The 27,906-nt window shown below is 47.9% G+C and overlaps 4 protein-coding genes across 7 annotated transcripts; 2 read left to right on the top strand and 2 right to left on the bottom strand.

The window, feature by feature from the left end:
• Positions 1–668: 668 nt before the first annotated feature.
• Positions 669–11,314, top strand: LOC134017116 (serine/threonine-protein kinase Nek5). 3 transcript variants are annotated; one of them, XM_062456454.1, is made up of 22 exons: positions 669–810; positions 1,177–1,312; positions 1,394–1,490; positions 1,632–1,729; positions 2,004–2,087; positions 2,627–2,697; positions 3,149–3,235; positions 4,442–4,496; positions 4,643–4,843; positions 5,724–5,823; positions 7,191–7,318; positions 7,540–7,940; positions 8,379–8,457; positions 8,621–8,725; positions 8,896–8,973; positions 9,145–9,237; positions 9,374–9,463; positions 9,545–9,634; positions 9,720–9,996; positions 10,102–10,515; positions 10,607–10,721; positions 10,909–11,314. In XM_062456454.1, exons 2-22 carry the CDS (start codon positions 1,190–1,192, stop codon positions 11,234–11,236), a joined length of 3,114 nt encoding a protein of 1,037 aa, XP_062312438.1. In that variant the 5' UTR covers positions 669–810; positions 1,177–1,189; the 3' UTR covers positions 11,237–11,314. The 3 variants fall into 3 exon arrangements, with proteins under 3 accessions (XP_062312438.1, XP_062312439.1, XP_062312437.1); XM_062456455.1 differs by having other exon boundaries at positions 8,893–8,973; positions 10,102–10,491; XM_062456453.1 differs by having other exon boundaries at positions 8,893–8,973.
• Positions 11,315–11,548: 234 nt separating this feature from the next.
• Positions 11,549–15,028, bottom strand: LOC134017125 (GDP-Man:Man(3)GlcNAc(2)-PP-Dol alpha-1,2-mannosyltransferase-like). Its single transcript, XM_062456471.1, has 5 exons — positions 14,892–15,028; positions 14,304–14,528; positions 13,839–14,210; positions 12,914–13,527; positions 11,549–12,647 (listed from the first exon to the last, which is right to left on the bottom strand). Exons 1-5 carry the CDS (start codon positions 14,936–14,938, stop codon positions 12,364–12,366), a joined length of 1,542 nt encoding a protein of 513 aa, XP_062312455.1. The 5' UTR covers positions 14,939–15,028; the 3' UTR covers positions 11,549–12,363.
• A 20-nt stretch (positions 15,029–15,048) lies between these two features.
• Positions 15,049–19,582, bottom strand: LOC134017123 (uncharacterized). 2 transcript variants are annotated; one of them, XM_062456469.1, is made up of 11 exons: positions 19,483–19,582; positions 19,310–19,403; positions 18,553–18,691; positions 17,917–18,405; positions 17,631–17,765; positions 17,296–17,456; positions 17,002–17,100; positions 16,601–16,737; positions 16,255–16,338; positions 15,662–15,901; positions 15,049–15,408 (listed from the first exon to the last, which is right to left on the bottom strand). In XM_062456469.1, exons 3-11 carry the CDS (start codon positions 18,644–18,646, stop codon positions 15,219–15,221), a joined length of 1,629 nt encoding a protein of 542 aa, XP_062312453.1. In that variant the 5' UTR covers positions 18,647–18,691; positions 19,310–19,403; positions 19,483–19,582; the 3' UTR covers positions 15,049–15,218. The 2 variants fall into 2 exon arrangements, with proteins under 2 accessions (XP_062312453.1, XP_062312454.1); XM_062456470.1 differs by lacking the exon at positions 19,483–19,582 and having other exon boundaries at positions 19,310–19,419.
• A 679-nt stretch (positions 19,583–20,261) lies between these two features.
• Positions 20,262–27,811, top strand: lcp1 (lymphocyte cytosolic protein 1 (L-plastin)). Its single transcript, XM_062456465.1, has 16 exons — positions 20,262–20,370; positions 22,342–22,433; positions 22,739–22,899; positions 23,029–23,152; positions 23,780–23,912; positions 24,125–24,206; positions 24,386–24,551; positions 24,669–24,811; positions 24,950–25,045; positions 25,501–25,696; positions 25,976–26,054; positions 26,175–26,289; positions 26,480–26,613; positions 26,701–26,821; positions 27,000–27,124; positions 27,473–27,811. The coding sequence occupies exons 2-16, from the start codon at positions 22,367–22,369 to the stop codon at positions 27,603–27,605; spliced, it is 1,875 nt and encodes a 624-aa protein (XP_062312449.1). The 5' UTR covers positions 20,262–20,370; positions 22,342–22,366; the 3' UTR covers positions 27,606–27,811.
• The last annotated feature ends 95 nt before the right edge of the window (positions 27,812–27,906 follow it).

Here is a 27,906-nt window from a genome sequence, read left to right as displayed (position 1 = left end):
ATATGTTCTATGTCTGTTGAATAAAAGACAATCAGTACTTCAGATATACAAAATGTGTAATGACAATGCTGAACATATATTCAATGAATATAATAACCTATTCAAATATAATCAATGCTTCAGATAGAAAAAGTAATGATAACGATGAACTTATATTCCAAATATATGATTATGCACCAAGATGTGACAAAGTAAGAAGTGGGCCTTGCACAGGAGAATGTATCCTTTGGTGAGGAAAGAGGAATGCAATAAGTCAGCCTACTGGCAGGTGAGGGGTGTACTGGGTGATATGATTTGCTGCAGAGAATATGGAAGTCAAGGCCGGTGAGAGGTACCGGATGGGAGAGTCGAAATGGCCACACAATGGGACAAGGAGAGGGTACATTGGGCCTCACAAGTCTTGAGAGTCAAGAGTCAACACTAGGAGATAAGAAGATTCAGTAGCCCTTGGATAATGTATCCTTTTGCATCTGGACATCATCAGATGCCCCCATGGTCTCTCCCCCCCCCCCCCCCCCCCCTTAACCTTGTATTCCTCTCCACCCAAATTAGAACATACGCGACAATATATCAATGTCTTCAGGCATTTTTGGCAAGTCGTTAGAGGCAGATGCATTCATTCTGTGCCAGTATATATTTTTTTTATTGATTCCAAAAAATACAACTCCCAGAGTACATTGCATTTGGTTGTTCCTCCTGTTTAGCGTACCTAGCTTGCGGGGCATGTGTTACATTGGCCTCGTTTGCTAAATATACCAATAACCACTTAGTATTTCCAAACATGTGTTTGTGAGAGGGAATATTATTCGGGTAAGTATCATATTATTTTGTTTTTTTACGCAAAACTGATGTGGGAAGCTAGTTGGTTTACTTTAACACACTAGTGCGGCTAACTAACTTGAGCACTGTGTATCTGTTACCATGGTAACAGGCTCGAGCTGCCTGTTTTGATGGGTGTTATAGTTTTTCCAAATGAATGAACGGTCTCAAGAACCTGAAATTAATACATCAACACAACTCGGCTACTAATAAAATCACAAATTAACTTAGCAAGTGCCATGATATGTTGCTGAAGGACGTTGTGACAGCAACCTCTCATAAATAAGCAGAAAACGTACCTTGCCAAACCTGTCAAATTTTAATTGTTAAAAACCACATTTTTCTACTGCCTTCCAGGTTTACAGGTGTTATGAACAACTATGACATTGTCCGTCAGATTGGAGAGGGTGCGTTTGGGAAAGCCTTCTTGGCCAGGGACAGATATGGCGGATGTGAAAAAGAGTGTGTGGTCAAAGAGGTCAACCTCAGAAAGGTAGACAGTCAAGCTACCACATGCTCTGAAACTGATCTCCACAACACTTCAAACTAACTCTGCTTTTCACTGTCTCAATAGATGTCTCCTAGAGAGAAGGAAGCATCCAAGAAAGAGGTGACACTGCTCTCCAAGATGAAGCATCCCAATATCGTCACTTTCTTCAAATCATTCAACGGTTTGTTTAGAGTCACATACTTACTGACTTGATGTGTCCAGATTGTGTATGGGGTGTGTGGAGCTTGTTCCTGTTCTGTGTGGTTGCAGAGAGTGCTATGTGGGTGTGTGTGAAGCCTGTTGGTGTTCTGTGTGGTTGCAGAGAGGACTAGTCTGTTTATTGTGATGGAGTATTGTGATGGAGGGGATCTAATGAAGAAGATCAGCATGCAGAGAGGAATTCTGTTCTCTGAGGAGCAGGTATGCACACACACACACATATACTCACACACTCACAGACACACGCATATACTCACACACACACACACACACACACACAGCACTAAAAGCTTCTCCAGTTTATGGAGATATAATGAGAGGTTGTCATCAGCAAGGTTGATATTTTGGAAAATCATATTTTCTGCCCCCAAAAATAGAATTCCCCACTGACTCAGTCTAGCCTCCCCTATAAAATAAGAGTTGAAAAAGACATAATTGACACTCTAACCTTTTTTATATTGTTATTTCTGTTCAGATCCTGGACTGGTTTGTACAGATCTGCCTTGGACTGAAGCACATTCACGACAGGAAGGTCCTACACAGAGATATCAAGGCACAGGTAAAGCAGATACAACTAGCACCCAAACACAACTCTCACATCAGAAAGATCCAGGCCATGAACACAGCCCTCAGGCTTTCAGTGTGTGTGTGTGTGTGTGTGTGTGTGTGTGTGTGTGTGTGTGTGTGTGTGTGTGTGTGTGTATAGGCATGACTCTGTGTGAAACACATAAATCAATGGTCATTGAAGTAGACAAAGATCTCATATTAGGATTCCACCCATAAAAAACAGCATTACAAATTGGAGACTTCAGGGAAATGTTATAGCATTGATATTTTTGGAACCACACAGTGTCCAACTGTACCTCAAACAAGGGTTCCACTGTGCTACGACTGCACTTATAGGATCTGCATGTTCAGTCGGCTTGTGAGCTATGGGCTCCTGTCTGTCTGTCCATTTCTATTCATAGCAATAAATGTGATATTTTACATCACATGGAACCACATATACTGTACTCAGTCAAACTGGATATACTCTTTATCTACTGTTTATTTCATTGTGTTTAAAAAAAAAAAAATTATATCCTTTTTCCCACATAGAATATCTTCCTCACCAACAGTGGTATGACAGCCAAGTTGGGGGACTTTGGAATAGCAAGAATGTTAAACAAGTAAGTTAAAGTCCTTGTACTGTCTCCCGCCTGAGATTTACGACTGTACGGGTCTCTGACTGAATGCACTGGAACTAATGAACCTCCAAAACATGCCATTAACATTCCATAAGCTGCAGGGCTGTGCGGGACATTGTTGCATGGTTTGAAACGTCCATGGTTTGAAACGTCCATGGTTTGAAACGTCCATGGTTTGAAACGTCCATGGTTTTGCCAATTGTCGGGTTCAGATTGCGTGAATACACTTCTTTACTGTGAGGCCGACGTGGATTATTTAAAAAGATGAGGTGTAAGATAAAAGGAAAAAGATCATCTTGGAAATGCTAGGGCATTTTTGTGCCTAGACCCTGACTTCCTTGTATTCTACATGCAGTACAGCATGGGGTTTCTGTATTGGAAAGTGTTGACATTTTGATGAAATGTAATGCGTGTTCACGCCCGTCTGGTGCAGCACCATGGAACTTGCCAGGACTTGTGTGGGGACACCCTACTACCTGTCTCCAGAAATCTGTGAGAACAGACCGTACAATAACAAGACGTAAGTACCCTCGGAAATTCTATCTTACTATCGCTCTCGCTCTCATTCTCGCTGTCATTCTCGCTCTCATTCTCGCTGTCATTCTCTCTCTCATTATCTCTCTCTCTGTCTCTCTCTCTCTCTCTCACCAGACGTCTTACACAACCTGGTCATTTGCATAGACTGACACTGTAAATTCTATATTATATTCCCATATCTGTGTGACTAAGACACGTTTGGATCTCTCTCTCTCATTCTCTCTTCTTTTTCACTCTCTCTCTCCCTTCTCTATTGATAGTACAGTTTTTGGCAATGTGAGCCAGTTCCACAGTACATGTGTGTTAAAACACCCACAGGAAATACCGTTATGTGACTGTGCCAAGGCCTGAAATATAGCTCTTATATGAAGCTGTGATGTCATGAACTTGCGTGGAAATAGGACAACTTAAAAAGTAATTCTCCCAGAACTGCATGTGGCTGCAAATATGCACAAGAGATTGCATCATACTGAAATGGGGAATGTACATTCTGAAATGTAACCACAAACACACACATCCCAGAAATGCTCCTTCACTCCTCTCTCTCTCTATCTATCTTTCTCTCTCTCTTTCTGTCTGTCTCTCTTTCTCTCTCTCTCTATCTCTCTCTCTATCTCTCTATCTCTATCTCTCTCTCTCACACACACACCACTTGTCTGTCCTTGGCTACTAGCCACGGCAGTGTGTTGGGACACTATTGTTCTGCTTTCCAGTCAGGGTCTGTTTTGACGATCACTGGGTCAGAGGGCGTTCAACAAGCCCCTCCAGCTGTAGCCATCTAGCATCAACACACACTCCCTCCACACAAACACAGACGCACAAACACACACTCTCCACACACCCTTCACACACACACGTACCGTACGTGTTCTTTTCCCATAAGCACTCCACCAAATAGAGTAGGAGTCATCAAACATGCTTCAACAGCAATGTTCTACTGCATGTTCTCACAGTATCTCCAGGATTCTACAGCGGTGGAATACAGTGGTTTTACATTGTAAAACCACTTCTCATGGAAGGTTTAACAAACTTTATTAACAAACTGCCATATTCCTTTCAAACGCAGGAATACATCTGAATCTGTAGTCCTATGTCACACTGTTCTCTCTGGAAGAGTACATGAGTGTAGACTGCATAATGCAAGGTTGGTTCAGTAAGGACTGTGTGCGTGCCCCTCTCTCCTCCACAGGGACGTCTGGTCCCTGGGCTGTGTCCTCTATGAACTCTGCACTCTGAGACATCCAGTAAGCACCGCAACAGCCACCCCTCGCTGGGATCACGCCAGAAACACCCAGCTGCACCCGTCCCTCCCTCATCACAGCGCCTGTTTCTGTGCGTGTATGAGCGCTCACCTGTGTCGTAGCTGAGCCCTCCTGTCCTGCGCCCGCAGTTCGAGGGGAGCAGCCTGAGACAGCTGGTGGGGAAGATCTGTAGGGGGCGCTGTAACCCCGTGTCGGCCCGCTACTCCTACGACCTCCGCCTGCTGGTCGCTCAGCTCTTCAAGGTCAGCCCTCGAGACCGGCCCTCTGTCACCTCGGTCCTGAGGCGCCCGCTCCTGGAGAAACGCATCAGCAAGCTGCTAGACCCCCAGGTGAGGGGAAGGGGTGGGGGAGGGGAGGGGAGGGGAGGGGAGGGGAGGGGAGGGGAGGGGAGGGGAGGGGAGGGGAGGGGAGGGGAGGGGAGGGGAGGGGAGGGGAGGTGAAGGGAAGGGAAGGGGAGGGGAGGGGAGGGGAGGGGAGGGGAGGTGAAGGGAAGGGGAGGGGAGGGGGGAGGGGAGGGGAGGGGAGGGGAGGGGAGGGGAGGGGAGGGGAGGGGAGGGGAGGTGAAGGGAAGGGAAGGGGAGGGGAGGGGAGGGGAGGGGAGGGGAGGTGAAGGGAAGGGGAGGGGAGGGGGGAGGGGAGGGGAGGGGAGGGGAGGGAGGGGAGGGGAGGGGAGGGGAGGGGAGGGGAGGGGAGGGGAAGGGGTGGGGGAGGGGAGGGGAGGGGAGGGGAGGGGAGGGGAGGGGAGGGGAGGTGAAGGGAAGGGAAGGGGAGGGGAGGGGAGGGGAGGGGAGGGGAGGGGAGGGGAGGGGAGGGGAGGGGAGGTGAAGGGAAGGGAAGGGGAGGGGAGGGGAGGGGAGGGGAGGGGAGGGGAGGGGAGGGGAGGGGAGGGGAGGTGAAGGGAAGGGAAGGGGAGGGGAGGGGAGGGGAGGTGAAGGGAAGGGAAGGGGAGGGGAGGGGAGAAAAGAAGAGAGGAGAGGAGGAGAACAGAAGAGAGGAGAGGAGAGAAAGAGGGTTTAGTGGTTCAAGAATTCAGTGCAGTCAACTACATTTTGCATGTCTTCTTTATCATTCCGATTAACCAGACCACAGCTTTGAACAGGAAGTAAAAAATAGATACGAAACCCACACAACTTCACAAGTCTTCAAGCAAAGATATGTGTTTGTATTTCCGTTTTTGTGTTTGTATTTGTGTCTCTGTGTGTGGGTCAGGTGATTGAGGAGGAGTTCAGCCACACAGTTCTGCACAGAACGCCACCTTTAGACCCTCGTAATGCTGCTAAAGTGCGATCAGGGCCAGCACAGACACCAGGTACTCACACACGCACACACTCTCCTGGTACTCACACACACACACACTCTCCTGGTACTCACACACGCACACACTCTCCTGGTACTCACACACACACACTCTCCTGGTACTCACACACACACACACTCTCCTGGTACTCACACGCACACACTCTCCTGGTACTCACACACGCACACACTCTCCTGGTACTCACACACGCACACACTCTCCTGGTACTCACACACGCACACACTCTCCTGGTACTCACACACGCACACACTCTCCTGGTACTCACACACGCACACACTCTCCTGGTACTCACACACGCACACACTCTCCTGGTACTCACACAGGCACACACTCTCCTGGTACTCACACACACACACACTCTCCTGGTACTCACACACGCACACACTCTCCTGGTACTCACACACGCACACACACTCTCCTGGTACTCACACACGCACACACTCTCCTGGTACTCACACACGCACACACTCTCCTGGTACTCACACACGCACACACTCTCCTGGTACTCACACACACACACACACACTCTCCTGGTACTCACACACACACACACTCTCCTGGTACTCACACACGCACACACTCTCCTGGTACTCACACACACACACACTCTCCTGGTACTCACACACACACACACACTCTCCTGGTACTCACACACACACACACTCTCCTGGTACTCACACACGCACACACTCTCCTGGTACTCACACACACACACACTCTCCTGGTACTCACACACACACACACACTCTCCTGGTACTCACACACACACACACTCTCCTGGTACTCACACACGCACACACTCTCCTGGTACTCACACACGCACACACTCTCCTGGTACTCACACACGCACACACTCTCCTGGTACTCACACACACACACACTCTCCTGGTACTCACACACACTCGCCTAGATTTTCCACTCATACTGATCATGCACGTAAATATACGTGCAACTCAGACTCACACACACACACACACACCAAGACAAGAGTCAACTAGTCCTCTTTACGACTGAAATGACTTCTCCCTCTCTCGCTTTGTGCCATGTGCTCCACCTATTGGTAATTTAGTATTATAACATGTTCACGCTTCAAATGTTCTTTGGCACCAAATCTGGTTTTACTTCCTTATACTCAAGTACTTGGTAGATAACGTAAACTTTAGCCCTATCTGTTAGTCCCAACCATGACAGGAGATCATCGTGAGACTGTTCCTATCCAAGTGCTGACATCATTTGTTAGCACCTGTCATGTAATAGCTACAGTAACCTTATTAACAATTCATGACTGGACTGCATCACCTGGAATCATCACCTTTGTCGGTTACCTAGTCAACTGTCTTAAATGGTTTCCCCTACAGTGAAGGTCCCCAAGCCCAGAGCCCCAGAGAGGCCTGCTCCTCAGCCAAAGCCTGGGCCCCCGGTGAAGAAAGCTCCCCCCAAACCACAGTGGAAAGCCCCAGTCAGAGTCTACACCCCTCAGCATAAAGTAACTATCCCCAGCAGCACAGGGGATAGACCCACCATACTGCTAAGAAGAGAGCAGGTCTCTTGAAAGAGCTTTCCATGACAAATGAGAACCAACCAACCACTGTTGCTATGTCAGCTGACTGGCTGAACTGAGCCATTTTTGTTGACTGATGTGTTGACACAGTCTTCCGTAAGACCTCTTAGGGCTTCTTCTCCAAGTTGCTGTATTTCCTGTTTCAGCCGTTTGCCCCCAGAGGGGCGCCAGTGGGCAACCCTCCGGTCAGACAACGTGCTCAACAACACCCCAGGTGGCCCAACAGTCGGCCAGTCAACTTCTACGACCACTACCACGCCCAGCTGGACGCCATCCAGAGACACAAGGACAAGACCCATCTCCCTCCCCACCATCTCCCTCCCCACCATCTCCCTCCCCCTCCTCCTCTCCACCATCCTCCCCCTCTCCCTCCCCACCATCTCCCTCCCCCTCCTCCTCTCCACCATCCTCCCCCTCTCCCTCCCCACCATCTCCCTCCCCCTCCTCCTCTCCACCATCCTCCCCCTCTCGGTCCCCCCCTCCCTCCTCAGGCCCAGCCCCAGGAGGAGTACAAGGCTTGGGTCATCCCAGTAGAACCCTACCAGCTGTGAGTGTTGGAGCGTGTTCTGTCCATGGCGACAGAACTCTCTATTTACACATCTATAGATAGTCTGTCAGTGCTCATAGTGGGAGTCATCTGGCTCAAAGGCTTTCGTAAAAGTGTGTGTCTGTGTGGGTGTCTGTGTGTCTGTGTGTGTGTCTGTGTGGGTGTGTGTGTCTGTGTATCTGTGTGGGTCTGTGGGTGTGTGTGTCTGTGTGGGTGTGTGTGTCTGTGTATCTGTGTGGGTCTGTGGGTGTGTGTGTCTGTGTGGGTGTGTGTGTCTGTGTGTGTGTGTCTGTGTGGGTGTGTGTGTCTGTGTGGGTGTGTGTGTCTGTGTATCTGTGTGGGTCTGTGGGTGTGTGTGTCTGTGTGGGTGTGTGTGTCTGTGTGTGTGTGTCTGTGTGGGTGTGTGTGTCTGTGTGGGTGTGTGTGTCTATCTCTCAGTGTGGCTGCGGCTCGTGATGAATACCTCCAGAGGAGACGAGAGGCCGACCAGTACAAGCAGCGGGCAGAAAAACAGCTGGTGGGTTTCATTCCTGCTGGTCTCTGTTCTCTTACGTTGACACCTTTCAAACACAGATCTATAAAAACAACCCTTGATCAGATGGCTACTCTTTCAGACGATATGAATGTCGTGTTTTCCTCCCACCATGCGTCCATGTGGGGCCCTCCTCCGGGGCTCTCAGGGTCTGCGTCCCTCCACGGCAGACGCAGAGAGGTACAGACAGCCGGGGCCCGGCCAGGGGCCCCCGCGGGCCCCACACAAGGACAGGAGACAGGGGGAGCAGCAGGTGAGACAGACAGGGAACAGGTGTGTGTGTGTGTGTGTGTGGGGGGGGGGGGGGGGGGGGGCGGAAGGGGGGTGTGTGTGTGTGTGTGTGTCAGTAACTTGACCTTGATCCTGATGTTAGCTTGTGTTTCTGTCTGTGTTAACGTGTGTGTGTGTGTGTGTCATGAGGAGTATTTACGGCAACTGCAGCACATCAGACAACAGTATTACAACGATATGAGGGAGATCCAAATGAGAGCTGGAGCAGAGGTAATGACAACAACAGACATGTTTCTTTCCTCAATTATTGTTCTCATATTAATTTTACTATTACCGTTTGTAAAAGATTCAGCTTCCAAAATAACCACTGCAAACACAGTACTTTCTCACCTGGGCGGTGTGTCAGTGTAGTATTGGTGAGACTACCTGTATGTCTGTCAGGCCCAGCCAGTGGTGAAGCCAGGTACCTACCTGGTGGAGCAGGCCAGACCCTCAGAGACACCAGCGCCCAGAGAGAGACCACACCCTGCCCAGGTGAGACCAGCTCTCACATGACCTGTCACCTTTTATCCTCTCAACACTCCAGAAGTGGGATCCTGCCAGATTCTCGATTCCTTGATACCGGCATTGTATGCTGATATAGGAGTATATCTGTGATGTCCTGTGTTAGTGTCCGCAGGACATGGAGGGGGCGCTCAGACAGATTGGTGAGGAGAACCGGAGGGAGAGGAGAACCCTGCAGAGGAAACACCCAGATAAGGTGAGGGACGTTAGAGGTGAGACCACTACCCTCCCAGCTCTGGATAGCAGTCAATAAAGAGGTTACATCCTGTATCAACAGAAGGCTGTTATGTTTGAGATCAGACTGGATGATGAAGGCGTGCCGGAGAAGAAGAAAAAGGAGGTGGAAAAGACTTATGAAATCATACAGGTGAAAGAAAAAGCAAAGGTTCTTTGGATCAGATATTAAGGCACTCCGGTATCACAGCCACAACACTGTGTGTGTGTGTGTCTAGGAGGTGGACTTACTGAACCAGACCCTGAGCTTCCAGGCAGGGGAGGAGCTGAGACACAGGGATTGGTTGGTTCCTGGAGAGCAGGAAGAGGAGAGACACAGGGATTGGTCGGTTCCTGGAGAGCAGGAAGAGGAGAGACACAGGGATTGGTCAGTTCCTGGAGAGCAGGCAGAGGAGAGGAAGGCCTGGGGTGCTGGAGCTCCCCAGACTCTCCTGAAGGCCTTGGCAGAGATGGACGTATCATCGGTCTACACCACCATGGCTGCATCTGAGCAGGGTGAGACACAAACACACCTACACACACCCTGACCCTAACCAAGACACAAAAACACCCCCCCCACACACACACACACAGTACTGCAGCTGTTGTGTTTTCTCTCAGGTGAGGCGATAGAGGAAGAGGACTCTCCATGGGAGAGGAGGAGGTGGGGGCAGGGACCACCTAGAACCCTGCTCAACGTCCTGGCCCAGGCCGAGCTCTCCTCCACCCTGGACCCTCCCACACCAGGAGAGACACCAGGAGAGACAACAGGGGAGACAACAGGGGAGACACCAGGGGAGACACCAGGAGAAACAACAGGGGAGACACCAGGAGAGACAACAGGGGAGACAACAGGGGAGACAACAGGGGAGACAACAGGGGAGACACCAGGAGAGACAACAGGAGAGACAACAGGGGAGACACCAGGGGAGACACCAGGGGAGACACCAGGAGAAACAGCAGGGGAGACAGCAGAAGAAACAGCAGGGGAGAGACCAGGAGAGAGACCAGGTGAGACACCAGGAGAGACAGCAGGTAAGACACCCACACCTTGCGGAACGCAGACGACATCAGGGAAGGGGTCACAACCTAAGTGGGAAGAAATGTGTCTCCCGTCTCTCTGTAGAGCCCCTGACCGAGAAGGACACAGCGGAGGACGAGAGAGAGGGGGAGGAGGAGGAAGATTCTGACGTGGAGGTGGACGAGGAGCGTCTGGAGCCCAGGTCGGATGATGACGACACGTGAGTGTGTCAGCCTGTTGGTTGGTCTGGCGTTTGATTATGAAGGTCTGTCGGCAGGCTGTGGGGCGATACAGAATCTGCTCTTCTGAGGGAATCTACAAGCTGTGCTTTAGCACCCTGCTGTTTGGAAAAACACAACAACAATTAAGAAATGGTTGTTTGAATGTCTCCTTTACCTCGTCTTCAGGAACTTTGAAGAGTCCGAGGACGAGCTGCGCAAAGAGGTAGCAGAGTCCATGAAGAACCTGTTCATCATGGAGGATGGACAGAGCGAGGAGGAGGCAGACAGGGCAGGGACAGATGGAGAGGAGGAGGAGGGCTGTGGAGAACAGGAGGCACAGGACCGCCGGCAGATCAAACCGTTGTGGGAGCCTTCATCAGACACCTCCATGCAGGGGAGCCCCCTGGCGGCCGCCCCCCAGGCAGAGGGGTGCGAGGCTGGGCTCGTACAGCCAGCTCAGACCCAGGCATCAGCTGTCCGCCAGGCCCAGACCAGCAGCACTGAGGACACATAGTCAGAGATGGCAAAAGTACTTACATGCTTCACTCAAGTAGAACAGATACTCATGTTGAACAGATACTCAGATACTCAAAAGACTGGTAAAAGTTGAAGTGCTGACACGTTTTCAAGTAAAGAAGTATGTGGCTGATATATACTTCAGTAAAAAGTAGCCATTACTACTATACTACTTGGACCTCACATCATATTAATACAAAAAGACACTATAAACTTTTTCCAGACACAGTGAAAGGAGTCTAAAACGGAGTAGACCCTAACCCTAACCCTATCTAAGTACACAGTACACATAGCAGCAGATACATTAGTATTCATATCCATATCATTCTTTATTTTGAGATGTGAGAAATGTAAACTGCAAAAACACAAGATGTGAATTCCTGGATTTACATGAAATAAGACTGAATTTGATCATGGACTTCAAAACTCCTAAAGTGCTTTAAAATTGTTTAGTTTTGTTGTTATTCCTGCAAGATGAAGCGAACTGAGACAGTATAAACCTTCTCTCCAACGTCCAGCGCTGTAGTAGCCTGTGATAAAAGCATGAAATGTGGAAGATTGTCCACCCTCAGGTATGCAGTGGAAGCAAGCATTTACCAGATGTCAACTGTGTTAAAATATACAGTATTGTTGAAACTAAAGTGAATATAATCTTTTTTTTTTTCAAGTCCATATACCACATTCACAACAATATACTATTTATAATATAACTATTTTACTTTATATACATTTCCTTTTTAATAACATTTGACAATGCTTTTTGACACATCTGTATTTTTTAATCTCTGCAGAGAGAGAAATTTGGTCAGATTTATTTTACAATTTTGGTCAAAAAAATACAATTTCAAGTACTCCTTTAATGTAAACATAAATAAGAATGTCTAAACCAGAATCCCACCCTCAGCTAAGAGACTCCTCCACTTCAGTGAAACATAGTTAAAGCACAGATAAGACCACTGACAAGCAAGCCTGCTAGCTGTTCTTTAACAATAAGAATAATAGACCCTGTAGCCAAGCAGAGCTTGGATAGGGCAGCAGTGCTGGTCCACACCCAGGCCAGAGAGAGAGAGAGAGGGGCTGAGGGGTCACAGTCTGTGGAGAGGGGAGATGTCAGATCGACCATCCTCATCGCAACACCACTCCCACGAGAGGTTCCACTGCAGACAGGAAGCAAGCCTCAAACTCCTGGTCTGAGAAGCGCTCCACCGACCGCCTGGCGTTCTGACGGATCTCCAGTCTGGCCGCGGGCGACAGCGCCAGGATGGTTTCCATGGCGGCGGCGTAGCTTTCCTCGCTGTCCGCCAGGAAGCCGGTCTGGCCGTCCTCGAAGGGCACCACAATGTCCAGCTTGGGCCCCCCAGACTTGTGAGCCAGGATCACTGTTCCTGCAGCCATGCACTCCACCACACCTACGAGTCACAGCAGACAGGTGACTGACTAGAACACGTCAATTTGCAATTAAATAGAAAACATTGCGTCAAAAGGGCCTGTGTCCACATAGAGCTTTTATTTATTTTTGTATCAATGAAGAGAGCGTATGTGGTCGCCAGCGATATCCTGACAGGAAAAAAAGCTCTAGGTGAACACACACTTTCAGACAAACCGACAAAAACACATACGAATCTGACTGAATCCACACAAGGCACCCAAACAAGGGATTCAGTTTTCCCCTTACCTATTCCGAAATGCTCATTCCACATGGTGTGCAGGCCGATGGTCGCCTGCGCCAGCTCCCGCTTCAGCTCCTCAAACGACACGTTCAGTTTAAACTCCACCCTGTCTGCCACGCCCAGCTCCAGGCAGAGCCCCTTCAGCACCAGCACCCTCTCCTCATCCTGCTGGTTCCGACACCCTCCGACCAGCACCAGCCTCACCGACTCCCGCCCCCCCTCCCCTGCCCCCTTCCCTTCCAGAAGCTTCCGGAACGCCCTGATCTGCAGGCGATGGTCCTTCTCCGGACGGAACTGCCCGACCGACACGATGGAATGGCACTTCCTGTCTCCGGCCCCGACTTCCTGTCCCAGCTTCTCCCAGCCGTCCTCCGTGTCGTCCTCTGTCTCCAGGGGGAGGTCCAGGAAGGCGCGGACGTCGCAGGGAGGGTAGACCACCGAGGTGCGGCCGGGGGTGCGCCACAGGGCCAGGATGTGTCCCAGCGTCCAGGTGGAGTTGACCATGATGACGTCGCTGCAGGAACCGGCCAGGCCGTACAGCAGGGAGAAGGCACAGTAGTACAGCACCTTGGCTGCGCTCAGCAGGGGGTTGGCGGAGATGTAGTCTGCGTTGTTGAACCTGGAGAACAGAACATGGAGCTTGTCACGCGTTGGATGTCTGGAACTGGATGTTGGAGGCGGCCTCTTATCGACTCCACTAATGAACTCATGAAAACAGAATGTAATCTACTTAACAAGTAATGCACTTAACGTGTGTTAACTTATGTAATGTACATGCACTTTATTTAGCAGAAGCTTTGATCCAAGGCGACGGGGGGGGAGTTGAACCTGCGATCTTATCCACAGTCACATGCTCTACACCACTGAGCTACACCTATCCCCAGTATATATCCCTACGACTGTAGGAAGCAGGAGAGGTGTTGTACCAACCTGGGGTTCCTGTCCCGCACTACAGACAGCATGTCGGTGCTGACGGTGGGGTAGTGAACATAGCTGCCCACCCTGCAGCCTCCCAGGTACCGGAACACAGGCAGGGTGAACGCGTAGCCCATGGAGTCTACGTAAACATCAGGGACGTGGGACGTGAGGGCCTCCCAGCCCAGGAACAGGGAGCCCATGCTCTGGCCCAGCAGGGTGAAGTGCGGGTAGGAGCTAGCCTCCACCAGGGCACGGTTTTTCAAGAAGACAAAGTTCACCGGGCGAGGCAGACGGATGTTGAAGCGCTGCCGGGCACCTTCGGTGATCTGCTCCCCTGTTACTCCTTGATCGCCGGTGTAAACCACGAAAGACACGTTAGGGTACCTGCGGAAGGAATCAAAAGTTTGTGTAAAAAAAATAGCTCTAATAGTAATCGACTTGGATGGAGTTGGGTCGGGAATCACTTAGGTAGCCTACTTGTTCTGGAGGGCTCGGATGGCGCACCAGAGCACCCGCTCCCCGCCTCCCCCGGCGTTGCAATAGGGATGGAAGAAGGCCACCGTTGGAGCGCCGTTCTGTGAGATCGCTTGGGCTTTGCGACAATTCTGCAGCCACATCCGGATGCCCATGATGAGTAGGGCCAGCAGCAACGTCAGGACCACGCTCAGGTAGACGCATGGCAAAATCAACGACCACAATAATCTGTTTGAGATGGGCAAAATATTACATTTCACTCACACAAATTAAGCGAAGCTGAAAACAAGTGAGCACTGACGTTGTCACATACACATCTATTCTTGAAAACCAGACAATTGCTTGCGAACTCTATGCACCATAGTGCAAAACCAAGTATTTTCTTCAGCTAATGCGATAGTAGCTATACTGTGTTGTGCTATTTTAGCTAACTTCGCTACTCTAGCAAACAGACTACGTACGTTACGCTGTTACGTTAACTATTAGGCTACAAGTCAACTTAAATACAAAATCGAAAGTAGTCATCTGTGTCTTCTGCACATTTGATAACTATTAGAAATGACAGTAGATTTTCAAGTATAGGATTATTACCTGATTAAGTCGCACAAACACAAAGACAGATGATCATGCCCAGCCATCTTGACAACGCAACAACAGTCCTTTGACTCAGGAAGTGTTTGTATCGCAGTCTAAGAGCGCTTCTGCGATTGGTTAAAAAAGGACACAACAGCAATCCAGTTCGCGATACTTTAGATAGCGTTTCTTTATTCTAATTTTATTCACAACAGAAAAAGAAAAATTGTAAAGTGCCATAATTATTGCTCCTAAAAGCAGCTTCAAGCAGAAGGTCAGATCTTTTAGAAAGTTAGTGTCAGTTAAAGTGAGTTAACATCAAAATGTTAAATTCTCAGTTCAGGTTTATGTTTCCTCTCCATACAGTAGGCTTGACAGATTATCTGTCTGTTTCCTGAAGTTTGAGTAGCAAGTTGGAGTGCAGGCGTAAAAGATGAAGGGAACTCTGCGCAGACCAAACATGTTGTGACAGGCTCGTATGATCCTCAGTCCAGGGCCGTAGAGACGGCCATGACAGCAATCACACACACCTGCCCTGAGGAGAGACCAAAAACACCTGCAGTTCATAAAGGTTTGGCATCAAATCAAGCACAACGCACAATATTTACATAGTATCACAAATACAAAATAAGTAGTGTAATAATAATCCGATATATATCCGAATATCAAAGGTGACGACCTGAGGGGGATTTAAACCTGTGAGCCTCAAGATGGCTGAGGAATCTCTTACGACTGCAGCTTCGACTTGGACGACCCCCGTCCCTTAACCCGCTGGGTCTCGTTAATACCTGCTGAGAGCCAGCTGTGCTCCTGTAGGCAGACTGGCGTGGTCCAGGCCGTGAAGGGCCAGCGAGAGGGCGTGGGTGGATAGGTCGCCCAGCGCCTGTGGGGAGGTCCTGCTGTGGCTCCTGGTGAAGGTGCGGTGCATGTAGTTGTTGGTGATGTTGAGCTGGCTGATGGGTAGGCGCAGGGCCCCACAGGGGAGACCAGGCAGCTGGTTACCCTCCACGTTCAGATGCTCAAGGGCTCTAGGGAGACAAGGACCCGTGTTACTTAGGGTCTGTTTCAGTCTTCCAGACCTTGTACTTGATTAAGGGTGCTGTTAAGGTAAGTTCAAACTGCCCCAACAACGTCCAACAAACACCAAACATTCTACTTTTGGATTTTGTTTTTAGAATGTTTGGAGAAATAACTGTTGTTTTCACACCACCCCAACAACCACCAACAGGCACATCACACCAAACCAACACAACCTAATAACTGTTGGCTGCTGGTGTTTGTTGATGTTTGTTTGGGAGGAGTGACCTTGCCTTTACTGTGCGGTAAGTGATGGATGAGTTATATAATATCATGATGTAACATAGGCTGCTCGGCATACCACCTGAGATTGTGGATGTCACTGGACAGTGAGGAGAGGAAGTTGTATGACACGTCCAGCCACTGCAGGCAGGGCAGCTGGTACAGTCTGCACGGTGAGAGATGAACAATGCATACACACAAGGCTGGATGTCATTCTGAAACGCCACCGTTACACAACTAACCACTTCTGCAATCGCTGTCTTTCCCACCAGCTATCCCCGGCGTTTAGAGACACAGTGGTGCTGTGAAGGGAGATGATTGGTGAGATCAAGCCACACACCCTCACACAGGACTGGGGACAGTTGACCTGAACCCTCATCACTCTCATCAGGACTACTGGCTCCACAGTGCACACACGCCAGTCTTACCCAGCAGGCAGAGAGGAGATCTTGCAGAAGGAGATGATGAAGGTCTTGAGCCTGAAGAGTCTGTGGAGGCCAGTGGGGATGTCCTCGATGGGGTTGTCTCTCATCTTCAGGGTCTCCAGTCGTGTCAGCTCATAGACCTTGCATGTTCAGAGGAGGACACAAGGAGGAAGGTCTCTGAGGAACCCACTAAACTTAGAATAGGTCAGGTCCACAGACTCGTTTTCAGATCCTCCTCACCTCTAATTTGACAGGCGGGCTAATTTAAGAAAATGTGAGACTTACACAGACACAGTGAAACCTGGAGAATGCTGTAAAATGTCAATAAGGGGGTGGGGGGTATTTAGGGTGGACTGGAGGTATGTATATAAATATATGTATTGCTGTATTGTAACCCGTCTAACCTCAACAGGAAAGACCCTGAGGTCGTTGAAGGACAGGTTGAGGTAGACCAGACCGTGGGCCAGCAGAGACACATCAGGGAGGACAGCCATGAAGTGGGCCTGAAACACACAGAGTAATCCCTTAGATGGGGACAGTTGGAAAAACAGAACAACTTAAGTCTATATTCCTCTTCCACTTCCTGTTAGCTTTGAGATACAGCCGTTTCGTTTCCTTTTACATGTCCAAAACAAACAGGGGTTTTGTTTCGGAACAAAAAGGGCTGCGAAGCTTAAGGGAAGTTGCACTGAGCACACCTTCAAGCTGAGGGCCTTGCTCCCCTCTGACAGGCAGTCCAGGATGGCTAGCTCTGAGGGGCTCATGGCTCCACCCGCTCCACCCTGGCTGAACGGGGAGGTGGTGCGCCGTGAGCCCTGGAAGTGTTTGGTCGTCACAGAGTTCAAGATCACCTCAGTCGCTGCTCAACAAAAAGGGAAGGAAGGGAATTTGCAAAAGAAGGAAAAAAACTAACATTAAGACTGTTGATTAAAATACCATCCAGCATCACTGTCTATATACTCTTGCATCTTTTAAAATTGATTTATTGAAATATGATGCATATGCACATCGCTATGTAATTAGATGTTCTTACCTGGGATAGCCTGTCTTTCTTCCGGAGACCAGACTTCAACTTGCTTCTGTTCACACCTGGAAGCAATGCTTACCAAACCGGTTTGTCGACTAGTAATCTGGGCCTGGACCTCCATGTGGATCAAAGCTGTCAGCTCTGATTCGAATCACATACACAAGCACAAACACACATACACACACGAAAGATTCCCACACACACATCATCAAAGATCGATCCATCACAGGAATAGCACTACACACACAATAGTCTGCCCCCTAATCCCCGCTATTTCAGATGGGTCACGCACCACACATGACCTGCCTCCAGGGAGCCCTTCTCTTCGGCTCCTGCGCTGCGTCACAGGACATGAGCTGCTTCCACACCTCTGTCTGCCGGCCCCTGTGCAGCTCCGCCAGGAACAGGTCCACCAGTTTCCGGTAGTTGCAGCGAGACAGGACAGCCTCCTCCAGCGACTGGGCTGCACCGCCGCCATTTTGGATCTGCAGGAAGTCGTTGAAGCAGAAGCTGGGGGGAGAGGGTTCGTACCGGCGGTCTGTCTGAAGGAGGTCGAGGAGGGGGATTTTGGGGAGGGTGCGAGGGGGCCTGCAGGGAAAGCCTTCACTCATCTTAGACAGCAGCATGGAAGGAGCGGTGGTGTGCTCAGAGGCAGGAGGAACCCTGAAAGTGAGGAGGTCATCGTCTCCTGACAGGGACACCTGGTAGCTGTTCTCACTCCACTCTGTAGCACTGCTTTTACCAGTCCTTCTCACTGAGGGCATCGACTCTACAAACGTGCCTGGTGGACGTAAATGAAAACATACCCTTGCAATTACATTGTATTCATTTAGCATATGCTTTTATCCATAATGGATAAACTAAATACTACGACTTACAGCAGTGAGTTTGTTGTGACACACAGCAGGTATGAGGGTATATATTCTACCTGAAAGTGTACAGGGGGGCAGAGGTCCGATAATGGGGGGAACCTTTTTGGGGGGCAAAGGCCTCCGAAGAAGTGTTGCTTTATCTGTAGACATGGTGTTTCCACTGTAAAACTATTATTTCTTGTTAGTTTTTCTCATCTAGGAGGAAAACAAGAACAGGACATGGTCAAACCACAGTTAGTATTAGATAGTATCTCTGACCATCATGACTTGATGGTCAGAGATACTATCTAAGCTAAACTAGATATTCTGGGTTAGAATATCTAGTTTGACTGCAAGGAGCAGGACGTGCAGGGTAGGCCATTGCTGTTGAAGGTCTTTACGGAAAATAATGAATAGCCTGCACTTTAAACGCATTTGTGTTAGTAGAAAGCGTTAACATTTTGAAATCAGTAGCTCTAGTGATGTTGATATGGTAGATTAGTCTACACATAACTTACATGCACCGTATGTGTTTTGTGATTTTGTATCTAGGAAGTCTATGCTGTCTGAAGATATTTTAATTTACTTAGCGTTAGCTAAGTGTAGTTTTTTGGCTCCAGAAATTGGCTACTGTAGCTAGCTACTGTAGCAAAGCCATTGACAGCAGGTGACCTCCAGACAGTCTAGTTTGTTTAGACTGTAGCTTGCTATGTTAGCTGGGCTAGCAGCACTAAATTGCTACACTTGCTTAACCCCATTATCCGTAATAACACGCAATTCCTTTTCCATGTGAATAATTTGAAGACTGTTTGGGTTAGTGAGGTGAGGACTCACCGCGGTGATTTCCTTGTCTTCACATTGAGTTTGTGATTTTCCCGGTTTAGTAGAGTCCTTAGCAACATCCATAGCAACCGTCATTGATGAGAATCTGCTCCAAGCAAAAGACGCCCAGTCAATTTAAATCATGTACTGGGTTTGTAAAATAAAAAAAATGAATTTATTTTTACATAACATTCAATCCAGGGTGCGGTTGTCTTCTAGGTATAAATATATAAAGAATGTTGATATCGCTTTTTAGGGGCTCTCAAGTTTGATCAAAATTTGTGCTGGTGATGTTTCTGATTGGCAGTTTATTACTCTGTATAAACTAGACTAACTTGAGTGTGAATAGCCTGACATTTTGTGATGTTGTAGTTACAGTAGCCTATTGGGACTCATTTGACTGGGAAATAAAGAGGCTACTATAGGCCTACTCATAGCCTATCTGTGTCACATCACATTGTCACAACATCTTATTTTAATGTTAGGATGTTAGGCTATGTAGATGGACAAATGCAGTTTTCGTAATATTCTTAATATGCCCCAAACAATCACAGATCTAGTCTTGGATTTAAGAGACGTCTTGCGGCTAGTCTGTGTGGCCTTGTTTGTTCTGGTGAATATCAGGCCCGTTCTAAACTGTTTCTTGACAAAACAAAAGCACCCCTCTAGCTCGAGTGTAAAGAGATTAAGATGAAAAAAGTTTGGACCAACAGGATAAACTTGGTAGCCTGTAGGCCTGGTATGACGGGAACCCCGTTTCATCCCGATAAACTGGTTTCGTGGTCATCCCAGGTGATTTGCAGTCCTTTTAAAACAGTTTCACCTTGACAGCTCTCACCAGCAGCATTTTACCATATAAAGACAAAACCTCTTTTATTCCTGTTTCAGAAGTGCTGCATTTCACTTCCTTCCTGTAGCCTACGTTTGAATAGATGTCGCCCCACTCATAAGACGAGAGCAGTGCATTGTCAGTCAGTCAGTCAGAGCACCACCAGATCCGCTGTGGAAGAGTGTTAATCCCAGAGACAGACCACACACAGACGGGCCAGATAGTCCGCTCTAACCTCCCTCAGGTAACCATATTCAATTCAACCACAATCAATGTATCTATTTATTTGTGCTTGTGTGTGTGTGTGTGTGTGTGTGCTAGATTATATATAACACAATGTTCTAAACACTTTACTGGACAAGGTCTTCCTGATGCTGTGGGCAACTGAAGGGGACATTATAATAGTCCAGTGTTAATATGATAAAACATCAACCGCTTGGATCAAATCTATGAAACAGTGCATTCACGGAGGCTTTATTGCTCAGATCAGTAAGATGTAATAGTAACAGTATTATTAAGCGTAAGCAGAGAATACAGAGAGCAGAAGCAGATAGTGTTTGCATTGCAGTAAGGCACAACAGGAAGTTTGTGGTCTGTGGCAGTAACTGTTCATTCTTTAAACATGAGCCAACTGTAACCCTGGAGATGAGATGACATTTGAATTTATATAAAAGAAAAAAATGTGCCCATTTGTTCAAAATACATCCAACAAATCTAATCAATGCAAGGTTTTCTATTAGATTTATGTTGTAACTCTTAATGACCAAGCTGTCTAAAAGGAAACCAGATTGCATGAGGAATTATTTCGCCATCTTGAGTAATGTGTCTTTGTTGAATGCCTTGATGATAGTGGTCAGGCCCACTGTTAATCAATGGTTTTTGAACATGGCTTTTGAAGGAATTCCTCCATTCCACTTTAATATGAAGATAATGGCAAAAGGCTCTGCTCCATATCACAAGATCCTATAGCAGCTTACGTCTCTTCCTGTTTGGTGTGTTTTAGTCGTTTTGAAATCATCATAAATCTGCAGCCAATGAAATAGTAAAGATGTGTTCAGTAATCAGTGGAAACACATCATGCAGAGTTTGTCATTCAGTAAGTGGTAAATGAATCATTAAAATGACCTCACATTTGCCATGATTAACATTTACATTTAGTCATTTAGCAGACGCTCTTATCCAGAGCGACTTACAGTAAGTACAGGGACATTCCCACCGAGGCAAGTAGGGTGAAGTGCCTTGCCCAAGAACACAAAGTCCTTTTTCACGGACGGGAATCGAACTAGCAACCTTCAGATTACTAGCCCGATTCCCTAACCGCTCAGCCACCTGACTCCCTTTAACTCGTGTAGAGCAGATGAGAAGCACAACGCCTCTTATTATACTTCTATTTTCTTTTAAGATGACGTTAACGTAATGTTGTGATTGGTTCACTTCTGCTTCTGACCCCTGTACAGGAACAAGCAAACATACTCACATAAACCATAGGGTTAACTTAACACCTTCAGATGCGTTCAGCTAGAAGCAGCGTTACAGGGCTGTGGTTTAAAGGCCTTAATGGAAACCACAATGAAATAGCATCCGTTCTTCCTGTGTGTTAGCCTCGCAGCCTCTTCAGCTACAGGGCCCATTCTCAGAGCAGTGCAGAAGGGTATAATGCAGAGACACACACACACACACACAGTCACAACACAGACTGAAACGTGCGCTGTCCATCATGTGGCCGGCCTGTCTGCATTGCTGAGTATATTCCCATCTCTGGTATATCACATGGGACCTGAGTATTATCCCCATGGTTATATCAATGAGCAAGTGGCACTCAACACAAAAAAAAAGTCTTCAGAGATTGTCAGAGCTTTATTGCAAAATCGCAACAAATCAAGAACTGAAGTTGAAGGGTGATGAAAGGAGGGAAGAATGTGCCAGGAAGTTGCTCACTCCAGTACCAGGAGTACCTCAGAGGTTTCAACATGACTCAGAAGAGACAGGAAGCCACATCATAACAGTCCAGTACAACATTAAGGTCATATGAAACAAGTCAGCCTTTACCTTATAGCTTTTCTTCCTGTTTCCACTGTTAAGCCTATACTCTTGGAATCAGCAGAGTTGGGAACATCTCAAGGTCATTCACAGCCATGTGAAAAAGAGGAAAAAGAATCAGTTTGCCCTTGACTGAGGATGTGCTTCTTCTCAAAATGTCTCTTGTTGGTTTCAGGTCCCACTGTTGTTTGTGTCGCAAGATGGCCGCCCCCGCTCCGATTGCCCAGGAGGAGTTAGAGGAACTGAGAGAGGCCTTCGCTAAGATTGGTGAGGCTGACAAAAAGTTCTCTGAGTTGCCCAGCTTATTTCCTTCCTAAAGATGAATATTCAATCATTCATTTGAAAAATCGATTGGTAGTTAGTAGGTATTTTTCTGCATGAAACAGTGATGTGATGTCTAAGGTAGTTGTTAATGTAATGTTTATCTATGTAGATTTGAGAGACAGGATATTACCCAATACCCATCTTCCTCACCCCCACCCCCCTCCTCCACCCACACGCACACGTACACATACACACACATACTACCTGGACAGTTGTCAATGACCTTTAACCTTCCTGTTCTGTTCCAGATGTGGACAGCCAAGGCCACATCAGGACAGGTGATCTCAACGACCTCTTCAAAGCCGCCAACCTACCCCTGCCGGGGTACCGCGTCAGAGAGGTCATCCAGGATCTCACCAGCACGGGAGAACAGCACCATGGCAAAGTCACCTTCGACGAGTTTGTTGACGTAAGTTCAAAGGTCAAGTATTTACAATCAATGTCAAATGGCAGACCAATAAGAATATAGTGATGACACAGATATGACCCCCACACAGGAGGAGACAAAGTAGGTCTCACCGTGGTCTTCCTCACACAGGTGGTCCACGGGCTGAAGAGCACAGAGGTGGCCAAGTCCTTCAGGAAAGCCATCAACAAGAAGGAGGGACTGAGGGCTGTGGCCGGCACCTCCGAACAGTCCGGGACTCAGCACTCCTACTCCGGTTAGAGACATCCGTTAACAAGCTTTTTAGAGGGAATTGCCTTTAACGGAAATTCTGTAAGGATCATTACATGACCCGTTTTATTGCTTATGTCATTAAGAAACTGCTACACTTGCTAGTACACAATAGTAGACCCTGTTGAAGTTGTATAACGTTCATCAAGTTGTTTCACTACAAAGTTATCTATTTTCTGTCAACCTGAGTAGACAGTTTAACCCTTGTGTTATCTTCGGGTCATTCTGACCCATCAGTCATTGTCACCCACCGTCGTATTGCGACAAATTTACCTCATACAAAAACAAAGTGAAGCATTTTCTTTTAACTGTCGGGCTGTCTCAGACCCCCCACATTGGAATGGTTAAAAGAAAATTATTTTTATTTGTTTTTGTATTGGGTAAAATTGGGTAAACACAACAATGGTTCGTTATGAACCTTTGGGTCATGTGACCCGAAGGCAGCACGAGGGTTAATTGAGGAAGCAGCATTTCACGGAATAGGAAACATGCATCAACCCAGACTTCCTTGTTTGTATTCTCTCATAAGCCAATCAATTAACCAATAGGACTGTACTACATTACGTAACTGCACATGCACAAAATAACTTAACAAGTTTGTTTGTGTTGACAGAGGAAGAGAAGGTGGCATTTGTGAACTGGGTAAACAAAGCTTTGGAAAAGGACCCAGACTGCAAGCATGTTCTGCCCATGGACCCCAACAACGACGACCTCTTCACAGCCATGGGCGATGGGATCGTTCTATGGTAGATAGATACTACTGAATCTATTATCTCATTGCTGTTTTATATACTTCAATTACATGAAAACTGTCTGAGAAGGAAAATGCCTGTAGTTTATAGTACTTCTGCCCTGGTTCTGGCCCATTTACATAGATCAAATTACAAGAGGACATGTCAGATGTTATAAATGTATTGTTTTAGTCCACTACCTGATATGTTTTCTTGCGACCTCGTAGTAAGATGATCAACCTGTCTGTCCCTGACACCATTGATGAGAGGACAATCAACAAGAAGAAACTCACACCTTTCACCATCCAGGTAACCTTTTCTTCTTCTCCTACACTACATCTAAGACGTAGAAATCGATGCACTCATTGGACAAGTAGCTCTGGCTAAGCATGATTGGCCTGGAGGGCGTTGGCATGGTGAGGAGACGCACAGCAGCCTGTCAGGCTTGGTAGCTGGTCCGTCCTTCATGCTGTTGTGTCGGCCTGCAGGAGAACTTGAACCTGGCGCTGAACTCAGCCTCGGCCATCGGCTGCCACGTGGTGAACATCGGGGCGGAGGACCTGAAGGAGGGCAGGCAGCACCTGGTGCTGGGCCTGCTGTGGCAGGTCATCAAGATCGGCCTGTTCGCCGACATCGAGATCAGCAGAAACGAAGGTGTGTGCGTGTGCTATGACTCTCCCATGACCTTAATGTACGTATTATACTGGTATATTGGAAGTCATGGGTGTTTGATTTCCGTATGTGTGTGTGTGTGTGTGTGTGTGTGTGTAGCCCTGATGGCCCTGCTGAGGGATGGGGAGACTCTGGAGGACCTGATGAAGCTGTCCCCAGAGGAGCTGCTGCTGCGCTGGGCCAACTACCACCTGGAGGAGGCCGGCTGCCCCAAGATCAACAACTTCAGCTCAGACATCAAGGTGGGTCTCACACACCCCCTACATGCTCACTCAAAGACACACACACAGATATATCATGCACACACACATTCACTAATGCCATGTCCTTGCACACACACACATCCAAGCACTCTGATGTAATCTGTTGTCATGTCCTAGGATTCTAAGGCGTACTACAATCTCCTGAACCAAGTTGCACCTAAAGGTGACGAGGACGGAATCCCTCCTATTGCCATCGATATGTCAGGAGTGAGAGTAAGTTTTTATGTTGGATCATCTAACCTCTGCAAACACAGCCATGCAGTGGTCATACTGCAACTAGGAATTATAGTCATGTAAGTTAACATATTAAACATGGTGGATCTTGTGGATCACACTACCTATGCAAACGTAGCCATCAAATGTAGTGGTCATACTGCAACCAGTATGACGTTATAAATTACATTACATTTACATTTAGCAGACGCTCTTATCCAGAGCGAATTACAGTAAGTACAGTCTCCCCGAGGCAAGTAGGGTGAAGTGCCTTGCCCAAGGACACAACGTCAGTTGGCATGACCGGGAATCGAACTAGCAACCTTCAGATTACTAGCCCGACTCCCTCACTGCTCAGCCACCTGACTCCCTATAAATGGATTGTTTTAGTCCTGAATCATTTGAATCATATGAATGTGAGGTAACATATCACCCAAACTCCTGACCCTCTACAGGAGAAGGAGGACCTGAAGAGGGCCGAGTGCATGCTGGAACAGGCAGACCGACTCAACTGCAGGCAGTTCGTCACGGCAACCGATGTCGTTCGTGGTAACCCCAAACTGAACCTGGCCTACATAGCCAACCTGTTCAACAAATACCCTGCTCTGAAGAAGCCAGAGAACCAGGACTTCGACTGGAGCTCTATTGAGGGTACGTGTCTGAGATGCCTGGGCTTGGGAACATCAGGGGTGTGGGGCTGTTTTCAAATGTGGGTGGGGGGATTATTTTTATTTATTTTTTTACTGAGAATGTGGTCGTTTTCCAAATACGGTGGGACAGGTCCCATCCAGTATTATGAAACTTACTTCACTGGTTACATCTACTGAGTACTCTAGGAAGACAAAAACAACACCTAGCTGAAATCTTCCTTTCTGAAGGAAAGCCACCTTGTCACTTCTGACCTTAACCAGTCGTGTTTGTCTGATGAAGGTGAGACCAGAGAGGAGAGAACCTTCAGGAACTGGATGAACTCTCTGGGAGTCAATCCTCGTGTCAACCATCTCTACGTGTAAGTAATGACACGCCATGACGTGGCGAATGTTCATTCGTGTTTTCACCCATGTGTGTAAGAGAGAGTTCATGCAAGTGTCGGGAATTCATTTATGCTTGTATGTGTGTGTGTTCACAGGGACCTGGCTGATGCCCTCGTCATCTTCCAGCTGTATGAGAAGATCAAGGTGCCTGTGGACTGGGACAGAGTTAACAAACCTCCCTACACCAAACTGGGCAGCAACATGAAGAAGGTACCACAACAGTGGATGTCTCTGTCACAACACCGACACCAGAGGGACCTGAAACCCAGCATGACACATTTAGACCAGCACAGTAGTACACCCTACCTCCAGTAGTACACCCTGACTAGGACTTAGCTCCATCACAAGGTTCTTGCACTACAGCAGGATGCCCTAACGAGGATCATTCTGTCCGTCCTAGCTGGAGAACTGCAACTACGCCGTAGAGCTGGGCAAGAAGGAGGCCAAGTTCTCTCTGGTGGGCATCGCCGGACAAGACCTCAACGAAGGGAACCACAAACTGACCCTCGCCCTGCTGTGGCAGCTGATGAGGAGGTAAGAGGACGAGGGGAAACTACAAACACCATCTCGTATCCTGGACATACAAATGTTTGATATTGTTGACCTTCCATCGTACGTCAGGTACACTCTGAACATCCTGGAGGAGCTGGGTGACGGTCAGAAGGTCAACGATGACACCATCGTCACCTGGGTCAATGAGACTCTCTCCCAGGCGGGGAAGAGCACCATCTCTGGGTTCAAGGTAGGCTGCATTCGCACTGCTGTGCAACCTAACTATGACCTCAGTGCCTAGCTTATGTGCTAGCTGGCTAATACTTTCCAATAGAGCCTTTTGTGTAATACTTGTCACTGTGAGTGTAATTCAAGTGATCTACTAGATCTACAGACTCACTCTCTCTCTCTTCTTTCTGTCTCTCCAGGATGGGTCCATCGGCAGCAGTCTGCCCATCCTGGATCTGATCGATGCCATTCAGCCCGGCTCCATCCGTTACGACCTGCTCAAGATGGACGACATGACAGAGGAGGAGAAACTCAACAACGCCAAGTACGTCACGGCACGTTTATGGGAACGCACTTTGTTATGATGTTGTTACAGATGAAGGGGAAGTCAGATCCAATGCCTGCAGGTTCCAAGCTGTAGCATTGGGGACCAGCCCATACAAACTCACAAATTAGATTCAACTTCATTGTGCAGGGTACAAGTACGAAGCCAATGAAATGCAGTTAGCATCTAACCAGATGTGCAAAATAATAATAATAATAACATTTATGTGCATACGTATGTCCAGACGGTTGTTGCCAACCCTGAATGAAGGAGCTCAGCACACGTGAAAATGTTCACGTTGTTCATCTCACCTCTCTAACCCCGTCATGTTGCTGTGTGGGTTGCCAGGTACGCCATCTCCATGGCAAGGAAGATTGGAGCGCGGGTGTATGCCCTCCCAGAGGACCTGGTGGAGGTGAAGCCCAAGATGGTGATGACCGTGTTCGCTTGTCTCATGGCCAGGGGGATGAAGAGAGTTTAGGGGGCCGCAGTCTCACCTCCTGCAGGATTTACTGCATCACTCAGGGATGGCAGCCAAAACCCATTTCAAAACCATGTGCTATTCCTCTAAACTGCCACTTGAGAACTGTCATTTTCCTCACACAAATGAAGGACGATAAGCAATGATTTTATCTTTGAGAAATATGAAATAAACACATCAGGGTAATAACTGATTTTTTGTATTAACACTTTGTTGGTTTTTGTTGAATATCACTTAGCCTACCAAATATTAGAAATGTACACTCCACTAGCACTAAACTGTCTGTGTTGCTAAACAACTC

The sequence above is a fragment of the Osmerus eperlanus genome, chromosome 3 (genome assembly GCF_963692335.1).
Source record: "Osmerus eperlanus chromosome 3, fOsmEpe2.1, whole genome shotgun sequence".
NCBI classification, from domain to species: domain Eukaryota; kingdom Metazoa; phylum Chordata; class Actinopteri; order Osmeriformes; family Osmeridae; genus Osmerus; species Osmerus eperlanus.
The sequence above is the reverse complement of the archived record's forward strand: the minus strand, read 5'-3'. Positions and strand labels throughout refer to the sequence as shown.